This window comes from Alternaria infectoria (assembly GCF_024043175.1).
Source record: "Alternaria infectoria strain BMP 0036 chromosome Unknown scaffold_4, whole genome shotgun sequence".
Lineage (NCBI taxonomy): Eukaryota > Fungi > Ascomycota > Dothideomycetes > Pleosporales > Pleosporaceae > Alternaria > Alternaria infectoria.
Window position 1 is genome coordinate 986,750 of NW_026250693.1, and position 19,715 is coordinate 1,006,464.

The window sequence follows — 19,715 nt, forward strand, 5'->3', positions numbered from 1 at the left end:
TGCGCTTAGTGCTTACGTCCTGCACTTCACGTCAGAGCTGTATGCCATCTTGGGCATGGCTATTTATGATTGTAACAGGGCGCAGCGCTCATTTACTTGTAATGTTTTCTAGGGAGGGCAATCTGTTTGTAAGCGCATGGCCGCCCAGTGACGAACCACGCTCATCTGCAGTCACTACGGGCGGCGTCATGGCATCATACCCTTTTATGTTTTCTATACCCCGAAATCGATCAAAAGTTTTTTCCTGCCTTCGCTCTGAACATCATGACCGACTCAAGTACTGCTAAAATATCGTCCGCCCCGAGATGCGTGCCATCTTACGACACCAGTGATCCACTCCAGCAAGATGTTACGCGCATTCTCCAAAGCTTCAAGAATGATATCCTCGGCATCACATTTCTACGTAGCGACGGCGTTCTACGCTCGCTGACTGCAGATCGTAAAGTGCTCTCAGCAGAAGGACCCAGTAAGCATCCTATCTACTGGGTCGTTTCAGTACACTTGACTTCATCGAAGCTTTTCTGAACTGCTTTACATAAGACTTCAAGGCGCAAATGACGAACCAAGTATTCGCCGACGGTAGCGAAACGCCTCAAGAGAGGTGGCTTGAGCAGGATGCAGGGACTCTGCCAGAGCCGCTGTCACAGCAGGAGATTGACAGGGTCAAGAATCAGCCTGACGACCGGAAGGACTTGCTACTGACGCGTATGCGTGAGGATGAGAAGTGAGTCACGACGCCTTATTCTGTGGAATCCTGTAGGATCAACGCTGACAACTTGGAGTTTGTTGGACGTCAACGGCGTGCTTGCCTGAGTGTCAGGCTGGGAATGCGTTGCGAGCTGCGATCAGATGGCATGCGTGACGGCGTCAAAGTAAACCTTGTGGCGCTCAAAACCAAGCTTCCTCGTACGTGTTGACACAAAAAGCCAAACTTGTTCGGATGCAAACCATATTTGACTTCGCGCCGAAAAAAAAGCATGGCATTCGTAGATTACGACAGGATCGCCAGCACACAGCGGGCATGTGCCGGGACGCCTGAAAGTTTCAGAAATCTGTGGCCCAAAGCATTTGTCGAAACCTTCTTATCTTGTCCTTCAACGAGATGTAGCGCATGTTCGGCGTGGACTTGTACCAATTGTGTCGAGAAGAAGACGTTGAAATTGTGCATCACGACGGCATGTGCCTATCATGAGGGGCGGAGTCACAAGACACGGGGTCTGGCTCTGCAAACTTCACCAATCGGCATAACCTCGGCCCGCGAAATAGACCTTCCCTTTCGCCCTCATTCATTACTCCTGCAAGCCCATCCATCTTCAATTCTCATCATGGTCCCCGTTCCACATCTGCACAAAGTTTCTCCGCACCACTTTACCTCTACGATGGCCCATGATGCCTTCTCACTTGTGCGCTCGGCGGTGCTAACGCCTACCAAGCTTCCTTCTTAATTTCGAGAATTTCCCCGGATTTGCTTCGAAACACCGAAAGCCAGCCCCACCAATGATATGGTGCGCACGCGGGTACTAGACGTGCTAGACTCGGAGTAGTACTACAAACGCTGGCCAGATATATACCCATGCTCGGCTCCCGTACAATCAGCACCCAGCACTACTCCGCAAGGCGTAGGTGCTCTATCCTGATGGCGGAGCAAGCTCAATCTGGTAAACTAACGTGGAGTCTACAATACTACCACCGGGAAAGATGGTATTGTAGTGGTGTGTAGTAGCCATCTGCGCGCACACGTGGGAAAGTAAGTACATTGCTATAAAGCCGTCTTGTACAATGAATCCACATGGGGTTTCTAGCTCGTCGTCCTTCCTCAGCCAGTCTTCAAGATGCGGTTCTTAGCGACCGTTACTGCTCTGCTTCTGGCCCCTACGGCTGTTTTTGCAGCTTGGGGCTACACCGATGACGGCAAAAACTATGTTATCGATACGAACGCGAATCTCGTCGTCAAGGTCAGCAAGTCAAACGCTGACATGACTTCGATCAAGTACCGTGGCGTTGAGTACAACGGCCAGAATGGCAAGAATTCGCACGTGGAATCTGGCCTCGCACCCGGCACTGTCACCATTCAGCAATACACCAACGTCATCAAGGTGACGATGAAAGTGGGAACGCTCGTTCACACTCTCGTCTTCCGCTATGGCAACCCCAACGTCTACATCTTCATGAACAAGAAAGATACCAGCATCACTGTGTCCCGATACATCCTTCGCATCCCGCCGAACATCTTTACCAACAACATCAACGAAGACACGGACTGGGTGCCGGATGGTGCGACTGCCATCGAGTCTGGTGACATCAATGGACTCAACGGTCAGACATGGTCCAAACATTACTCCGGCAAGTTGTATGGCCGTACTATGGACTACGATTGGGTTGGGTACACCAATCGAAATGTCGGCATGTACATGATCAGGTCGAATCATGAGAAGGCTTCGGGCGGGCCTTTCTTCCGAAGTTTGGTGCGCCGCGGAGGTAGTGGTGGTCCAGATCTTTATGATATCTACCACTACAACATGGGTACGTGAACTCACTCTCGGCCTAGACCAAAACATCTGTTAATGTGTTACAGGTCATACTGATGTGATGCGCTTTGGCCTGCAAGGTCCCTCCGTCCTCCACTTCACGGATAGTGGTGCCGCACCGAGCACCGCACTCTTCGCTCGCAACGCTAACTGGGACTGGATGGACTCCCTTGGAATCGATGGCTGGGTTCCGGCTAGTCAACGTGGTGCCGTCGCTGGTGTTGGTTTGGCCAACGTAAAGAACGGTTACCAGTATGTTGTCGGTCTGAAGAGTGCCCAGGCGCAATACTGGACAATTGCATCATCCAGCTCTTGGAGAATCAGCAAGATTCTACCAGGCTCGTACACTTTGACTGTATACAAGGGTGTAAGTGAAGCCATACATCAGCACTTTGTTCTGACGTGAACTCACCCGATCTTGCAGGAACTCGAGGTTCACACTAGCACTGTTACCGTCACTGCTGGAGGCACCGCAGCGCTGAACACGATCACTTGCAACGACCCGTCGGACACGGCTGTCATGTGGCGAATTGGCGAATGGGACGGCACGCCTAAGGGTTTCCTGAACTTCGGCGACAGCCCCATGAAGCCTACCTACATGCACCCATCTGATTCGCGCCTCGCCAAATGGGATGCTAGCAACTATATTGTGGGTACCAGCTCCGCTGCCAACTTCCCCGGCTACATGTGGAAAGACATCAATAACGACCACCTCGTCTACTTCCGCCTCAGCGATGCGCAACTAACCAATGGCGCAAAGATCAGAATCGGTGTCACAGAGGGCATGTCTGGTGGAAGACCGGCTATTGCCGTGAACAGCTGGACCGCTACCTTACAGTCCGATAAGGGCCAGGGCGATACCAGAAGTCTGACTGTTGGAACGTACCGCGGCAACAACTACGTTTATGAGTACAGTGTGCCGGCAAGTGCGTGGGTGAAGAGCGCGAGGGAGTACCAGATACTGAAGATCTCTGTCATTTCTGGAAAGACGTCTACGGGTTATTTGAGTCCCAGTATCAGTCTCGACGCGGTTGAGATGATCGCGGCCTAGACAGCTTACTCTTCTTCTTCTCTCTCTATGACTTGCGCGTGGAATCAACATACGTAGGGAAGTAGCGCAGAAGCAGCAAATGCGTAATGTCGTCGAGCTGGTGTATTCTGGTTTCAATCATCGCATCGCGCTATTGTATCAGCCCTGTCTCTAATTTAGGTATGTATTCACGCGCTTCTCTCATAGATAGGGTCACATGTCTGGTAAGTAGCATAACCCTTACTTCGGTCACCTGTGTCACTATCTAATATTGACCAGCCACAACCCCCATGTCCAACGCTATCTCTCCTACGCGCCTGCCTGCGCGCCTGGCAGAAAGCTCAGATGAAGAACTAGAAGTTTGTGCCCCGCTACAACACCCGTCCCGACACTCAAGGTATCGAAGCATCTACGCGGATGCAACAAGTAGTGAGGTTGCCCGACGGGACTGTCATTGCGCAGACAGAAATCGGTTACTATCCTCCAATGACAATTCAGAGTCCTCGGTGTCCCCCGTTTATGCAGTATGGGTATCAGCAGACACCAATGGATATGGCATATGGCTCCCCAGTGCCTCAAGGAGGTGTCTATGGCTACAACGCCCCCGCCTACATGACGCCATACCCTCCAATCTTCTCGACACCTTACCATGTGCCGCAGTCGTTCCCGCATCCGGATTTGACCACCAGAGTGCGCCCTGCTCGTTACGTTGTCAAGGATGACTCTGGCTCTGAGCCTGATGTCTCCAGACGAAGTTAGACCAGAGTGCGCCCTGATCGTCGCGTCGTCGACACCTTTGACTGATGTTATATCGCCTTGCACGCTATTTGGTACATCTGTAGAACCATCGCAAACTTTGTCAGAGTATGGGTACCCCAGTCGCATCGTCTCCATCAGCAGTTACGATGTAAGCTGTAGCTATGTATGGACGTAAACAGTCACAGTCCCATCAAACCCAGAGCAAGTGTTGGCGCAGCTATCAGTACCATGCAGACTGCCACCGCACAGGTGTGCTTTACTCTAACTCAGCCGGTGATCACTGATCTAGCATGAACAACCAGACAATCGAGGAGCGCTTGAACGCGACGGTCCCAGTGCCCAACCCACAAACAATGGACATCAAGCACGCGATTGGAATAAAGCTTGCGATTTTCTCCTGCACAGAGCCTGACCTGATTCACACTCCCGAAGTCCGCTCTGAACCAACGTGCAACCGAGCCAATACTACGACGCCACTAGCATGACTGGAAACGATATCAAAGGGAAGTTCCAACGAAGGTCAGCAAGCCAGAAGGAACGTGCGGATGAAGTGACTCAGTTTGTGGGAAAGTTGGCCAACCAGAAGGAGGAGTTGGACAGAATGGTTGCCCAGGGTCTCTTAGACATCAAATCAGAGAACATCTACGTAAGGTATGCTTCCCGAATGCATTACCACGATCTAACTTACAACAAAGGCCAACGTGACCAGTCTCGACGATATTGGGCCCCTGGGTTCCTTTGAGGAGTGGACGATGAAACTAAATAACCAGTCTTCCGCCGCCCCAGAGGGTACCACTGCGCTAGTTCATATAACCGTTCCACCAGCCAGGAAGGCGCGGGCCGCCTCGGTCCTCCTCCAAGAGGCTATTACCGAATTGAAAAGACTACCCAAGTACACCGACTCCATTTTGAAGAATGAAGAGTTGGAAATCACGCAACGTTACGAGATGCTGGTAGCAGCAGATGATTGGTACGGCAGCATGCTAATCCAGGCGGCTGAGCTTTATCTGGAGCCAGCGGAGAGAACAATCAGTTCCTTCATCGACGCATACAAAGAGCAAGGAAAGGACCTTGATCAAGAACTCCTGCAGGAATTCGACAACCAAAGTCCCGAGCAGAAGATACAGATGATGTTGGATCACCGGGTCGCTACTTTCGCAACCACTGCCGATAATCGCGAGATATCAACCTTTCGCAAAAATGTCCTCATGCTGCTCATGTTTACACAAAGCAGATGGAAGTCAGAAATGGAAGACTGCCTTAAGGAGCTTCGTGGTGTTCTCCCTTTAACTGAGACGATCTAGTCAGGGACGGAGCGAATCGCGGAGGGAATGCCTTGCGCTGCCTTTCGTGTGTTAACGTACAATGAATTGAGAGATCGTTGAGTCAATCGAAGATGACGGATTTAGTGGGTTGATACGAGGTTGCCGCATACAAAGCATCAGATGTCAACAAGTGAGTGATGTTTGAGACAACGTATGCTTCAGGCCTAAAATATGTTTTTGTTTTGTTTTATGTAGCTTCGACATATACCCGAACTTGAAAGCACACTGAAGGTGCCCTGTATATCTAGTCGCATAGACAACCAGTGAAGTTGTTTAATGACCTGCAGTTCTCATGACTCGATTGTCCATCGTCGAGCTGATGTGAACATCATGCGCAAGTTCGACTTGCTGATAGAGAATGAGCCTATAGATTACATCAGCTCTATCATCATGAGCTATCTTCTACCGTATATCTACCTAGACTGTCCTCATCGAATGGTGTCGTGTTTGTGGACATCATGCCACGCTTGCACTGTTTCGTCGTCTTCAAGTTTCGTCGTCTTCAACGACGGCGTTATTGAACTCCAAGGCGGCTTCGACGTCCACGATCTCGACTTTTATGTCGTCGCGCCCCAGGGCTATCAACCGCTCCAGAATCTTCCGTGCTGCGATAGCTCAGTTGGCGTGGGCATCTGCCACCGACATATCCGCTAGAATAATTACAGTCTTGTTGTACTCGCTGTCCGGACCGGGTGTCTTGAAGGATTTTCGGATGACTACTTCGACATCGTAGTAGCGAACCGAGGCTTCCCGCAGTATCTGATGAACTTCAAGCACAAAGCCGCCGGCTAGCCACTCGCGGAAGCCTTGATGCCGGGTTGTGTGGATGCCGAGTTGTGTGTACTGGCAGTCGCGGCATGCCGGGAGAGCATACGCGATACGATGATCTCGTATCTAGAAGAGGAAATGGTGTCATGGTGGTTAAATGAAGGAGGGGGTTGTCTGCAGGTTGCGCGAGACGCCGCAGCTGTGTCCGATGGGCTTGTGAAGTATTTGCGTCGTGCCGTGACCAGTGCAAGCTAGAAGAGTCTAGCGATTTTGCGAGGCGGTAGATCGAAATCTGCTCCAACACAACCCTGACAGTGGCAGTAGCCAGTCGGTCGTGAACAATCCCTTCAAGTATTTTGGGGTCACCAGCCACCCTCACCGCCGCATGAACCAGCATGCTTCGCAAAAGTCTACCAATTGCATCATGGCGCTGTCACCAACGTCGGCAAGTATCTGAAGTCTGAAGGATCGATAACACGCAGCTACGAAACCAAAAGCTACACAATCTGCCATGTGGCGGACGAAATGGAGTATCGGCTGAGCGAGGAACTCTTCTGCCGAATGGGTGGAGGATCCTATTACACCGGCCGGGGCTTCAACATCGCAAAAGCTGGTTCGGCGAGCTCTGGTGACTTGGGTGAAACCAATTTCCGCAACGGCGCCGAGCAATGGGCAGTGTGTCGCGACTGGCGAATGAGACACACATCTTACAGCGTACGGTGAGCGACAATGGCGACCGGCGGCTTGTCTATGGCTCCGCATACGCGGCGATCGAACGGACAATACTGGACGAGTCTGAGAAGATCAAACGCGAGCTGGACGAGGAAGACGAAGTTCTTGTTGAGCAGTCGTTTGTGGTGTGAGATTCGATATCTTTATTGCAATCACGTGGCCGACCATCTAGTATGCTGAACGATACCCGTCATCAAACCACGAAACAATCATTCACAGATCCTGTTTCATCACCCCAAAACCTTAACCATGGCTTCTCTCCACTTCTCGCCCCATCTGCCCATCGCATAGAGCGCCATACACCCCGTAACCACACTCCAGATGCCCAGAATCGTCATCAACCACCCGTTCCCTATTGCACTCAATATCGGCTCCGCAACTACCGCGCCGGTGAAAGAGAAGATATTTCGCACAAAGTTGTTCAGTGCAATTCCAGACGCAGCGCGTCTAGGCATGAACTCCGTGAGCATGGTATTAACCAACGCGAAGATAAGCATACTGCCAATGCCAAAGAAGAAGTTACTAATCATCGGCACGATCCAGTGAATCCCTTTCTCCGCCGTCCAGCCATAGACGATCAGAGCCGAAGGCCAGAGAATAGCAGCGATCAACGCATTCTCCTTCATCCGATCTTCGGGGCGGAAGATGAGCTTGCCCCTGTCGTCGTAGCGGCCTGCTTTCCGTGCTTCGCGGTGCATGATGCTGTCGATCCATTTGCCGCCGAAGAGTGAGGCGAGGAGGTAGCCGACAGAGTTCGGGATGTAGAGGAGGCCGATTATGAGGGTGGAGAAGGAGTAGGGTTGGGCGGCGAAGGTGGATTGGATGCTGATGTTGAGGATGTAGAGGCAGCCGAACGTTATACTGGCGTAGTAGACGGTCAGGAAGACGGGCGGGAAGCGGAGCCATGCTATGATGCGCAGTGGATCGATGAAGATGTGGCGGAGGTGTAGTAGAATGCTCTTGGTCTTCTGGACAGTGGAGGCACGTGTGGTGCTTCTTCCGAGCGTTGTGCTTTGCTCTTTCCCGGCATCGTTGTTGGGTAGGGCTGTTGGGTCCGTGGAGAGTTTCTCTTTTCGATGCAGGGTCTCCGGAAGAGCAAATATGATGAATATCAGTGTCAGCCCACCGTAGATGACCAGAAACCATTGTGTTGATCGCCAGCCTAGCCCTGACCCCAAAGCACCACCGATGATGGGCGCGAAGAGAGGTCCACAGAGCGGTCCAAGGTAGAAGATACCCATCGCCCGTCCGCGCTCTTTCGTTTCCCAGACATCGGCGATAGTCCCTGCGCCTACAGCCTGTACCGATGCCGCTGCACCACCAGACAGGACGCGGAAGACGATCAGCATAGCGATGCTTGTGCTGATTGCAGAGAGAATAGCGAACAATACGAAGAGTATGAACGAGGTGATGTATATCGTACGTCTACCCAATCGTTCAGAGAACGAGCTCCACCACAACGGGAAAATTGACATGCTAAGCATGTACACAGCAACGCTCATGTTGGTTACCGTCTCCGTTGCATTGAAAGCTACGCTGATCTCTTGCAACACTGGCATAACGATTGCACTACCCATCGGTGCTGCCATGGCACAGAAGGCGACAATGAATGTGAGAAGCCATTTCGTTTGCCGCGCGTAGTGTTCTGGGTTCTCAACCTCTGGGATGAGCGCGAAGCGTGCAAGGAGTCCACGGCGCTGCGATCGTGGAACAATAACGGCATCGGGTAGAACTGAGGTGGTTCTTGCCAGAGTAACTGGACGTTGTTTCGTATTCGATGTTCTCGGCTGGTCGGCATTGGTGGAGTGCGTTGAAGCCGTTGACGCTCGTGATGACGAAATTGACATCGTGTCGTCGTTCCCTTGGTTGCTTGTTTCTAGCATGTCTTTTTCCGATATTTCTTCCTGTTCTAATTTCGTCTCTTCTTCGATGCCTCGGTCCGGCACAGTCTCCTGTTTCAACATCCCGGAAGGCGATCTTGCCTTCTCGTCGTCTGCCATCATCGCCCGTTGCAAAAACGACAAGAAAGAAAGAAAGCCAAGTAACGCAACGTTCCGATCTTCACAAGGTTATGTCAATCAATAGCTTGCATTGATTTCCGCGTGCACCTGCTCTTTTCCGTATGCGTCGTAATACCTCGGTTGTCGACAGCCGCTATCTCTAGCTCTTCAGCATACTATCAACGCGTACCTGTACGCTATGTACACCGCAGCGTGTCCTCAACACGGGGAATGTGGGCGAAGAAAAGTCAAACCAGGCCATGACTCCAGACGAAACCCAGCGAAACGCAGTTGTTGAGCGATAACTAAGCAGAAGTGACTGCCGAGACAGGCGGTTTGCCATGCAGAAACAAATCGCATTAATTATATCCGAAGCAAGGGTGGGCCCAGTAGGAAGCATGCTTGCGATCCGGGTAATTGGAGCTTCACGGCACGGGATGTGCCAGGTGTAGATCTGTCGTATCTGTCGTAGGGCCGCAGCGAAGTCAGCCCGTTGGATGCTTATGTGTGTGCATCTGCCAGCGAAGTGCAAACACCCTTGAGGTTGACAGCGCAAGATCCGATCGCATCTGCAAGGCCGTTATCGTCACTTTGGCGTTGTCGCACGAGCAAGTTTTGGCGGGGTAACGATGGGTTAGCTCAAAATGGCTTGGAAGGGCCCATCGTGGCCTCGGCTTCCTCATTCCGTCATCGTCGAGAGCTATCCCACGACACCATCAAGCCATTGGTCTTCGATACGAACTCAATCGACCTCGCCATATACCACAAGCTGATTGCCCACGTCATGGCAACCCAGAACCAAGACCGCCTCCGAACACACTTCTCCTCGACTCCCGACAAAGAACACAACAACCGCTGGGACGACCTATGGAGAGATTCTACTTTCCTACCTTGGGATCGTGGTCACGCGAACCCCGCGTTGATTGATCTGCTGCAGGAACGTGGTCGCCCGTTGTCGTCCCCAGACCCAAATCCTTCACTCGGCGCACCACCACCAAATAGCGAATCGGCGGGTTACGCGTCACTCGCTGGACCTTTACGAGACGATAAGAAGAGGAGGAGGGTACTTGTGCCGGGATGTGGAAAGGGATACGATGTAGCGCTCTTCGCGGCGCATGGATATGACGCTTATGGGCTGGAGGTGTCCTCGCATGCTGCTGAGGCTGCGAGAGGTTATCTAAAGGACGCTGGCAATGGCCCGCTGGAAGGAGAATATAAGGTGGCGGATGAGAAGATCGGTAAAGGGGCGATGAATGTTGTATGTGGGGATTTCTTTGAGGATGGCTGGTTGGCAGATGTAGAGGGCTGGGAGGGTGATGAAGGATTTGACATTATCTACGACATTACGGTGAGTAGAGTCCCAGACGTGCCTCGTGACATTGCCTGGTGTTCTGTACTGATGCGATGAGTAGTTCCTCTGCGCGCTCCCTCTGTCACTGAGGCCAAAGTGGGCATCTCGAATGACGACGCTTCTCCGCCGCCCGACCGCGAACTCCCCGTCTACGGGTGGTGTCCTCATCTGTCTCGAGTTCCCAACACATAAGCCCGCATCCTCTGGCGGCCCTCCGTGGTCGCTTCCGCCGCTTGTACACACTGAGTTGCTCAAGCAACCAGGCCAGGATATCTCGTATGACGATCAGGGCGTGGTGACAAAGACGGATAGAGAGGAGACGGACAACGCGCTGGTCAAGATCGCGCACTATACGCCCAGAAGGACCCACGATGCTGGCGTGATCAAAGGTCTCGTACGAGACTGCGTGAGTATGTGGCGGCACAAGGTAGATTGTCCAGAGGAGCAGAGATGGCATTGAGCGTAGCAGGTTGATGAGAGGTTGCACATCCCTGGTAGCCTCATCCGATCTTGCGTAACGAGTTGTAATGCTCGCCTAGACCGTGACTGTGCTTGTAGTATCCCAGCCAGATCTCTTCCTTCTCTTTGACCTCGTCCTCGGCCTCTATCTTGTCCACCTGCCCATCGCTGTGCAGCACGCATATCTTTAGACCGTATGTCCGAGCCAATGCTAGCAGTTCCAGATGGCCACCCCATTCGCCTGTCTCTCTAATCTTGCGCACATGCTCCGGCAACGGGTCTTCCATAAAGCCCGAAAAGTCGTCCCCATGGCCTTGGATCCAGTCTGCTGCCGCGTGCCTGACCGTCTTATATGCCTCGGACTTAGCGTCCAGTTCTCGATCTCCCTGTCCATTGATGGTGACACCTATCCTCGGCTTCAAGCCCAACTCCCGTGTCTGCAGTTGGTCCGCGACTGCAGCGTATAGACAATGACCATCCGCGCGTATCTCGTGCAGCGCCAGCCCGTGTTTTTGTAATTGTGTCGCCATGCGTTCTCGCTCTAGTTCGCGTGGGTTGGGTGCGTTGGCAGCTTCGCGCTCTGCTTCTGCGATGATGGAGGCTTGTTCGGCGGCGCGACGGGCGAGGCGGGCTTTGGCACGGTTCGGCTTCTTCTTCTTGGGCTCGGTGGAATCGCCATTGGTGCTGCTGTCTTTGCTATCCGAACCAGCACCATCAACCCTGAGATTGGACATGTCTTCTTGGATATCCTGCGCTTCATCCCCAGAGCTCTGTGGGTCCTCTGCTTGTTCCTCCGCATCCACAGCCTCTCCACTCTGCACAGCGAGTTCGTGCGCTTGCCGCTCTTTCAATTCGCGCTCGAGTCGCTCGCACTCATCGTTGACGCCCTTTCGTGTCTTTTTGCTCGCTTGTTTCTTCTTTTGTGTTATACGGGATACGAGGTCGCGTTGCTCTTTGCGATGCCGAGATTGTAGCGCTTCGAGGGTTTCTGGTGCAGGTGCAGGCGTCGCGTCGCTCATTGTGACGGTGTAGGGTGTCGCAGAACGAGGTAGGTAGGGAGCGGAGGACACGAGGCAAGGTAGAGAGCGTGGGTACTTTGCTGTGATCGACCAAACGATGGTGGGGTGGTGGGGAGCGCGACATTCTTTGGCGTCTCGGTGAATGGTTTCGCCGACACCTACCTTGTCTGGCATGCTTCATCATCTGTCTTTATCCACATACTCCGCCTATTACCAAAATTATCATCAGCTCGATGCTTAGGGCTTGACTCTAGATCGTGTCTGCGCCTATCCGAAAATAAGAGAGATCGCGGGAACCCACGTATCTCGCTGACTTATTCCTTGTCTGTATTCTGCCGTCAATTCACACTTCAAGAGATGGGTTTAAGCAGGCATTCATCTCATGTATCGCTGGCACCGAGATATGACATTTTTCTTTCTTGCTTTCCGTCTTCCCCTCATTTGCTTAGCTAGAATCGTAGGCACCCGCCGTGTCAAGATAGTGAGTTGCACCACCATGATCCCACGCGCCGAGCATCTTCGAAATTACCAGGACGCTTATGAACGATTCGAATTGAAGTTGTTCGATCACCCAGATCTAGAATGGCGACAAGGTTTTAAGCATACTACAATAAGGCCTGGTAAGTTGGAGACATCCGAAATAACCCTCACTTTTGATTCCGTCTTTCGGTCACCCAAAATGCTCGAATCCTCCAGATGCGCCTACAGTGCACTTCCGAATTCGCTCTCTACGCTCGCCTCATGTTTGTAGTTCTGCGTGTCTAGATGGAGACCATCAAGATCTAGCTCGTTCAGAGACAATTGCGGACGAACCAAGATTATCCGGACCGTGAAGCCCAACGTCATGTAAAGAGAGTCGCTCAGCTACTAGCAATATCCTGCGAACATAGCCCGCTCTTACGCTACTCTGAAGATTATATTGCAAACGAACCCAGTACGAAAGTCACCTTCACCATCCCGCTCCTCCACCGCACCTTCCTTGGCGGCCGCGCGCCTTCCATTAGGCGCTACCGAGCGCACAGGACTTGTCAACACCACCGCTGAAATACCACTGGGACGCGTCATCATCTCACTCTGCCATTGGTATCGATTGGTACCCGACTATCACAGGAATGCCTTTCCACGACCAGGACTGGGAAGACCTGCAGCGCGACTGCGACATCTTCCCTGCCTACAGCGACTTCATCTACGGACCCGACGAGCGTATGGTCGTGACCCAGGAACCTGGTTTACACCCTGCGATATACTACATGAATCCACCCCCGCCGGTCCGGTACACCAACAGCATGCCTTCACGGTCTTGGTCTTATAAGACCGCCGAACGATTCGAGGGGCTTGATCCTGCAGCTATGAGAGAGGTGCAAAATGCGAACTATGGCTTCGTTAACACCGATATGGGTGGCACACGTAGCGGCAGTACTACTCCTGGATTGGATGTACGCCCACAGACGGGCAGTCCCCTCTATCCGTTGTTACCACCGCAGGGCGTCCGCACTGTTCACGAGAAGGCAATTGCGCAACGTAGCATGTCGAACGCGTCGCAGCGCCGACCCCAGCCTGGATCAGCAGTTCGCTTCAGCCCGTCGCAGCAGCAGCAGCCAGTGCGAATGACCAGGCAACAGACGCAGATGAGGAATGCTCCGGTCTATCAACAGCCTGTTGTTCAGCAACAAAAGCCGTCCTTCTTGCGCTCATCATCTACGACTGATATCGATGAGAACCTGGCGCAGATGAACTCACGTCACCAGCCAACCGTGCTCTCGCCTTTTACGTCACCAGCGCCAATGCTACCCCCGCCCATTATGCTGCCACAACAACAGTCATACAGTGCCACCGGTCTGCCTCAGAGCTCTACTCCCAGCCCAACTTTGAACAACTTCATAAACCCGAGCAAGCAGGTCCCTCTCCTCCGGCCAGTTGATATACTGCACGATCCGCGCTACAACATCCTCCACCCCGACAAGCGCATGGAGATCGCCAAACTCCTCCACGAAAATGGGGCTGTTGTGCGCGACTCTCAAGATAATGATCTGCGAGCGAGAGCTTTCGCGAACATCCAAAATGCCACCATGATTGTCAACCAGTCAATGGCCAGCATGCAGGCTGCGATGGAGTTGCAGCAGCAGCAGAGGGCGCAGCAGACTCAAAATCAGGAGGGCTCCCAAGCGCGGATGGGACACATGCATCAAACTCAACAGCCTCAGTTCCAGCCTCAAGCTCACCAGGTATATGCTCAACCCCCGCTTCAGCCGGGCATCACACCCGCGCAATCCTCCCCGTCGTCCCCGGACCCATACTACACTATTCCTCACACTCCTCAACAGCAGATGTCGCCACCTCAGCCACCCGCACCCCAAGGCTATCCGACGTCGTATCCTCAAGATTCCATTCCGAACCCTACACCGCCGCAAATGTCCGTCCAGCTCCGCGCGAACATCAATCGCCACTTACTACAGGTCTGGCAGTGTCTGCGGGTCGTGCTATGTACCCCGGATAACCCGTCAGAAGAAGCTGCACAGAACAAGGAGCGCTCAGGTCGGTGGATTGAACAGTTCAAGGCGAGCTTGCCAGGTGAAGGACGCCCGTACCTGATGCAAGTCATGTCAAGGATGATCAAGGAGCATAACGCAGGGGGAAATGTAATGGCGTTGTTGGGGGTTCCTTCCCGACCAGCCTAGTGGTGGTGGATACGAGCGCGCTGCGGAGGTCACAAGACATTACTTGCTTCTGCTATACAAAATGGCTTGCAAAGAAGAATGCAAGGTAGTACATACAAGATAGCACCCAAAAGTCAGACTTTCAAAAACAACAGTTGCGACAACTGAGCACTCTACAGCATGGCGTCAAGAATGCGTAACCGCTGCTAGTGGATGCGTTTAGTTTTGATATTCTACGGTAATGACAAGATACAAAAGAGTCAAACGCTCTCTGCTATCCACCCATGAAGCTTTCCAAATCAGAAGCTTAGCCACTAAATCATTCCTTTGGTGTGTCTCATTCTTGAAGGTCGCGTGCGAAATCTCGACGTGTACCCAAAGCGCTTATAGCTTTATGCACTTTTTGCCACACTTCTTGCAGTTCTCGACGTTGAACTTCTCGTAACATTGTTCGCAGGTCATCCAGCTGTTAACCATGCAATTTACCAACCTGAATTTCTCATATTCCACAGGAAAGACTTCTTTCATCCGGTCTTGTAGCGTGTCGAGCCGCGCATCGACCTTATTGCGCGTATCGCAACAATGGAATTCATGCTGAACAGCACCACCGTCTGTCATCTCGATGTCCATCCAGTTGACCCTTGAGTTCTTCTGGCCGCCAATAGGGGGGAGGCGGACATGGACTGCATTTGGGATATTGCACATCATCCTGCCGGGAAATTCGTAGCAGTTGGGATTGCTGTAAGCGTCATCTGTGAACCCCACTGCAAAAAAGAGAAAGTTAGTGATTTTGCATAATGCTCGATAAACAAGCACTTACCCATGACCATAGCAACTGAATCGACGAGAAGCTGATGGATATGTGGGTTTTCCCACTTCCCTCTCGCTGTAAAGCACAACTTGGCTAGAACTGAGATGAGTGCATGCGTACCCAATGCGGATGACATTACTTACTCCACTTCCATTCAACAGGAAATGGTTTCAACTTAGTGACTTCTTCGACATTTATGCAATAGCGGGGTGTGTTGAAGGCGCCGCCCTCGACGCACTCTCCATCGCGCTCTGCACAAAGAGCTTTCGTTACATGGTCAATTCCATCTTTCCATTGTTCGCCTATGAAAAAACCTGAGTTGATGGCTGGACGGCCAACCCAGACTTCCACAGTGGCAAAGCCGTGGTGGACTTTGAGTGGACTCCAATCGCAACATGTGGCGGTAGTCACATCTATCGATGTCAGTAAGTAGATGCCAGGAGACCATGGAGAGCCGCGCCATACCCGTGTATTCAACTGGCGAGACGTCGGTCATGCTGTCGAAGACAGTGGGAACAGCGGCAGTGAGAAGTGCGAGACCAGCGACCACGTATAGGGCCAATGTACTGAATAGTCTCATGTTGGGCGGAGGGATTTGCTGTTGGTATAAACTCGATCTGAAATTGGGATTGGTTGAGTTAGGTCTCGGGAATGGAGTAAAGAGAGTGGAAGGAGCAATTTTGTTGAGTGATATGTACAGGTGAAGGTGACTATAAGCCAATCGGAGCCTGGTCAACGGTTTAGGATCGTAGTGAAAAAATCAGAGCTTCCTGGTGGTAAGGGCGAAAGTTGCCTATGCGGAGCCACGATTCCTCAGACAAGACAAGCCCTCTTAATAGGCAGCTTCACTAGCTGTGACAGCTGAAGTCACTGCTTTACTTCATGCTGCATCCTATATATGGCTTGTGGTTATGCAGTGTCCTATACAGAGTAGTGAGACGACCAGAGATGCAGCTTCCAGTAGCCCCACGAGCGCTACAGTTGTATCGCTACGTATCCCAGACTTTTGATGTCTTCCTGGCCTAACCTTGAGTACAATTAGAGGCCTCGTCAATGATATCGGCTTGTGCGCTCCGCTTTCGACAGCGACCCTTGCTTCCCCGATAGACATGTATCATTTCGAAGCTAGGATCTAGCATGGTGTCGAAATCCTGTAAAGACCCAGAGAACCAGCTGGTTTAATTGAGAGTGCGTACCAAGATGGATTTCTGATGTTGGCACTTTGACTTCATGGTTTCCCACAGTCCGCGACCTGGTGTGAACGGTCACGGTGGGATGCATCATCAGATTGGTCGCGCAAGATCTCGCAGTCCAGCGATACTGTGGACAATGCTTTCTTCACAAAAACTGTTGCATCCTCTCTGTAGTGTGTGTCGGCATCAGGTCAGTCGTTGGTGTTAATAGCTAGTCGAATACGATGAGGAGGCGAATATGGTAAGGCACCCCGGGTGCGTAGACCGTTGGGTCAAGGCAAACTGTTCCGACCCAAGGTTTACGTTATGAGGATGCTCTGCTAGTCAATAAGAAGTGAATAAAGGCGACGTGTGAGAGAATGCGTCGTTTGTCGCTCGGTCGACAATCAAATTACGTATCCTTTAGCGGCCGACGATTACGTCCTGCCTAATGCGGCTAGCACGCTGACACTCAGCCCTTCACCTTCCTTAATGTGCATCTCTCCACAACCTCTTCTAACCCCCTAGAACTCCCAAGAAAGCTTTTGTTTTGCGCAAAAGCTTGTAGCAACATTGCGATGAGCGTCACAATGTCTTCGAACCCATCCACTGTGAATGCTGGCAGGTCTGCGGGCCGGGGCTTTAGCGACCTTCCGCAAGGTACCATACCAACCTCGGCACAACTTGTTCTCAGCTCACAGACGCGTAGAGGTGCGCAACAGGATATACGCGCTTGCCGCGAATGACAAGCAGCGCCTTATTGAGCAGCACGTCAGCCGGCGCAGTGTCACAACAACAAGTGAAGCGTTCTGGGCTGCGCGCGGTTACTACAGCTTGACTCAGGCGTCACGACAAACGCGTCGCGAGTTCCGCGAACTGTACTTCAGGGACCGTGCTGTATCGGTGCACATTCGCGATGCGCAAGACTACCTGGATACCATTTACCCGTCATCTGGCGATTTTGCCGTCGATCGCAACACCATCAGCGCCTGGCTCACCATACGTACTGATGTCGAACGCCGTGGCAAATACGATACACCCATCGAAATCCGTCCCCTGCTTTTAAGCCTTTTCCAAACGCCTGGTCTCGAGTACGAGTTTGTGGGCAAGGGAGGCGCGATCTTCAACGAACTATTTGTTGGTTATGAAGCGGAGTGGAAAGCCGCAGTGGAGGGCGTCTTCAAGAGCGTGGAGCTGAAGGAACCGAGCGTATTCGGTCTGAGGCTAGTACTGAATCCCAAAAGCACAGTGCCTTGGGTCAAGCAGTGTAAAATATCAGTGACAAGGCTACCGCACGTACCAGAGGATGCATTGGAGTGGTTCAGTGCACTCGGACTGGACACGGAGAACGACATGATCTTCGTGAGGAAAGGTGCGCCGAAGTGGCTGCGCGGCGACTTCATCAAGGGTTCGAAGTAAATTTGGCGATATGGGTTTGTGACAGAGACTCGTCTCCGTGTCAGAAGTTATGGTTGTGTTAATATGGAGTTGAATACTGATTTTTGAGTTGACTGCAGGTACCCGTGGACGTGCAGCGTTCCGAGATCGGGTGACAGAAGCACGTGACCGTGACGTAATCCAGGTGCCGCTCACGATGCGCGATGAGCTGCCATGAACCCAAACAACAAGCAGACGCGTCGATACAGAACAGCGCTCACCTTTACTTTCCGGGTCTGCTTCTGTATGCTGCACTTAACTGAGAGCCTGGTGGGCTCCGACGGCGACTGACTTCTCTAGGAGTGTTCCCTCTTATCCATATCCAGGCACAATACCATGCTTTCCACAAAAGAAAGCTGGGAGTCAATACAATACTTATCCTATTTAACAGCAACACCATGCAGATGTCTCCAGATTTAGAACAGGTGATTCCCACGCGGCAAGCATGCTGGCGGCTTCCAGCAAAGCAACAAGGGGCAGCTCGAAACGCAACCCCCGAAAGACCTTACAAAAGCAATCATTCCACATGGACACAATAAGGTATGTACTGAAAGCTACAGAACAAGGTGAAAACGTGATACTGACGTCCTCTGGTCGCTACGAGCCTAGCGCAAGCATACCGCAGATATCAGCCGTCGATCCGAGCGCGCGAGCGGGCTACTCTCCGCAGGTTCCACCGAGCCGTCACCAGTTGGCAGCCTCTCCTTTCGTGGAGTTGATCATTCCTCCAGTGTTTGTACTCTTGACAGACCCAATAAGTCTTTCATCAGAGCTATGCAGCCATGAAGATGGGTGCGTCATTGCGGACGCTGACGCCGGACGCGCGTACAATGTTCGAGAATGTTGCTCTGACTCTGTCGATACGAAGAGGGGATGCATTTTGCCTAGGACTACTGCAGTCTGGCCCAGATCCATACTCGGCTACGTCAGGAGTGTCGTCCGTTGTGCGAATTGACCAGAGATCATCTTCGAGGAGCACGATGACAAGCTTGACTATTTCGAGACATTACCTGAGCACACCGTTCGAATATCTCATCTTTTCCAACGAGAATAACCAGATTCTTGTACTGCAGTGATCACACTGGCGTTCTATCGATCCTTCTGCCTTTATCAGACTCATATTCGCACGAGACATAACGCTCCACCTTGCAGGTGATCGTCGCCCCCACGAAGGTGCGCACGATTCGCAGTGCCGCCGAACTGCACTACTGGATTTGGGACGACCAACCGGTCTGGGAATTGGCTGTCAACAGGGGCTTTCTCGCATCATCTGAGAGTTTGGCCTTCACCTGAAGCTTGTGTCCGGATACCAGATCGTGGATATGGTTCTGAACGAAAGGCTCACCCTACAGCACTGGTACCAGGGATGATTGAGCACTATCATCAAATGGTAGGCTTCTTTTTCCATTCCTTTTGGTGAGTGATCTAGGGACACGGGGAGGATGGTGACATGGACTTTAAGCACGATTTCTGCGACGAGACACCAACACTCATCGCTTCTTCTTCATGGTTCGGAGGGACTGCGCGCACGATCTCGTATGCGCCAAATTGTGGGTTCGGATAGCTTTCGGTGCTACGCAAACTCGGTGTCACATCCCTCGCTGTCGCATGCGCCACGGAAATCGGCAAATTAGCGACGCGCGAAAGCCACCTCACGCGAGCCACAC

At 52.2% G+C, this 19,715-nt stretch overlaps 9 protein-coding genes across 9 annotated transcripts; 6 read left to right on the forward strand and 3 right to left on the reverse strand.

The window, feature by feature from the left end:
• Positions 1 to 554: 554 nt before the first annotated feature.
• Positions 555 to 813, forward strand: J4E92_003335 (uncharacterized protein; the record flags this gene model as incomplete). The annotated part of the gene is made up of 2 exons (XM_051494733.1): positions 555 to 724; positions 783 to 813. 2 exons carry the CDS (start codon positions 555 to 557, stop codon positions 811 to 813), a joined length of 201 nt encoding a protein of 66 aa, XP_051355026.1.
• A 1,019-nt stretch (positions 814 to 1,832) lies between these two features.
• J4E92_003336 (uncharacterized protein) lies at positions 1,833 to 3,579 on the forward strand (the record flags this gene model as incomplete). The annotated part of the gene is made up of 3 exons (XM_051494734.1): positions 1,833 to 2,523; positions 2,576 to 2,895; positions 2,953 to 3,579. 3 exons carry the CDS (start codon positions 1,833 to 1,835, stop codon positions 3,577 to 3,579), a joined length of 1,638 nt encoding a protein of 545 aa, XP_051355027.1.
• Positions 3,580 to 4,798: 1,219 nt separating this feature from the next.
• J4E92_003337 (uncharacterized protein) lies at positions 4,799 to 5,621 on the forward strand (the record flags this gene model as incomplete). The annotated part of the gene is made up of 2 exons (XM_051494735.1): positions 4,799 to 4,963; positions 5,013 to 5,621. 2 exons carry the CDS (start codon positions 4,799 to 4,801, stop codon positions 5,619 to 5,621), a joined length of 774 nt encoding a protein of 257 aa, XP_051355028.1.
• A 1,751-nt stretch (positions 5,622 to 7,372) lies between these two features.
• J4E92_003338 (uncharacterized protein) lies at positions 7,373 to 9,142 on the reverse strand (the record flags this gene model as incomplete). The annotated part of the gene is made up of 1 exon (XM_051494736.1): positions 7,373 to 9,142. The coding sequence occupies one exon, from the start codon at positions 9,140 to 9,142 to the stop codon at positions 7,373 to 7,375; it is 1,770 nt and encodes a 589-aa protein (XP_051355029.1).
• A 784-nt stretch (positions 9,143 to 9,926) lies between these two features.
• Positions 9,927 to 10,953, forward strand: J4E92_003339 (uncharacterized protein; the record flags this gene model as incomplete). Its single annotated transcript, XM_051494737.1, has 2 exons — positions 9,927 to 10,490; positions 10,555 to 10,953. The coding sequence occupies 2 exons, from the start codon at positions 9,927 to 9,929 to the stop codon at positions 10,951 to 10,953; spliced, it is 963 nt and encodes a 320-aa protein (XP_051355030.1).
• A 40-nt stretch (positions 10,954 to 10,993) lies between these two features.
• On the reverse strand, positions 10,994 to 11,971 carry J4E92_003340 (uncharacterized protein; the record flags this gene model as incomplete). The annotated part of the gene is made up of 1 exon (XM_051494738.1): positions 10,994 to 11,971. One exon carries the CDS (start codon positions 11,969 to 11,971, stop codon positions 10,994 to 10,996), a length of 978 nt encoding a protein of 325 aa, XP_051355031.1.
• Positions 11,972 to 13,083: 1,112 nt separating this feature from the next.
• J4E92_003341 (uncharacterized protein) lies at positions 13,084 to 14,649 on the forward strand (the record flags this gene model as incomplete). Its single annotated transcript, XM_051494739.1, has 1 exon — positions 13,084 to 14,649. One exon carries the CDS (start codon positions 13,084 to 13,086, stop codon positions 14,647 to 14,649), a length of 1,566 nt encoding a protein of 521 aa, XP_051355032.1.
• Positions 14,650 to 15,012: 363 nt separating this feature from the next.
• On the reverse strand, positions 15,013 to 15,452 carry J4E92_003342 (uncharacterized protein; the record flags this gene model as incomplete). Its single annotated transcript, XM_051494740.1, has 2 exons — positions 15,013 to 15,311; positions 15,449 to 15,452. The coding sequence occupies 2 exons, from the start codon at positions 15,450 to 15,452 to the stop codon at positions 15,013 to 15,015; spliced, it is 303 nt and encodes a 100-aa protein (XP_051355033.1).
• A 1,749-nt stretch (positions 15,453 to 17,201) lies between these two features.
• On the forward strand, positions 17,202 to 18,030 carry J4E92_003343 (uncharacterized protein; the record flags this gene model as incomplete). Its single annotated transcript, XM_051494741.1, has 2 exons — positions 17,202 to 17,271; positions 17,321 to 18,030. The coding sequence occupies 2 exons, from the start codon at positions 17,202 to 17,204 to the stop codon at positions 18,028 to 18,030; spliced, it is 780 nt and encodes a 259-aa protein (XP_051355034.1).
• Positions 18,031 to 19,715: the final 1,685 nt, after the last annotated feature.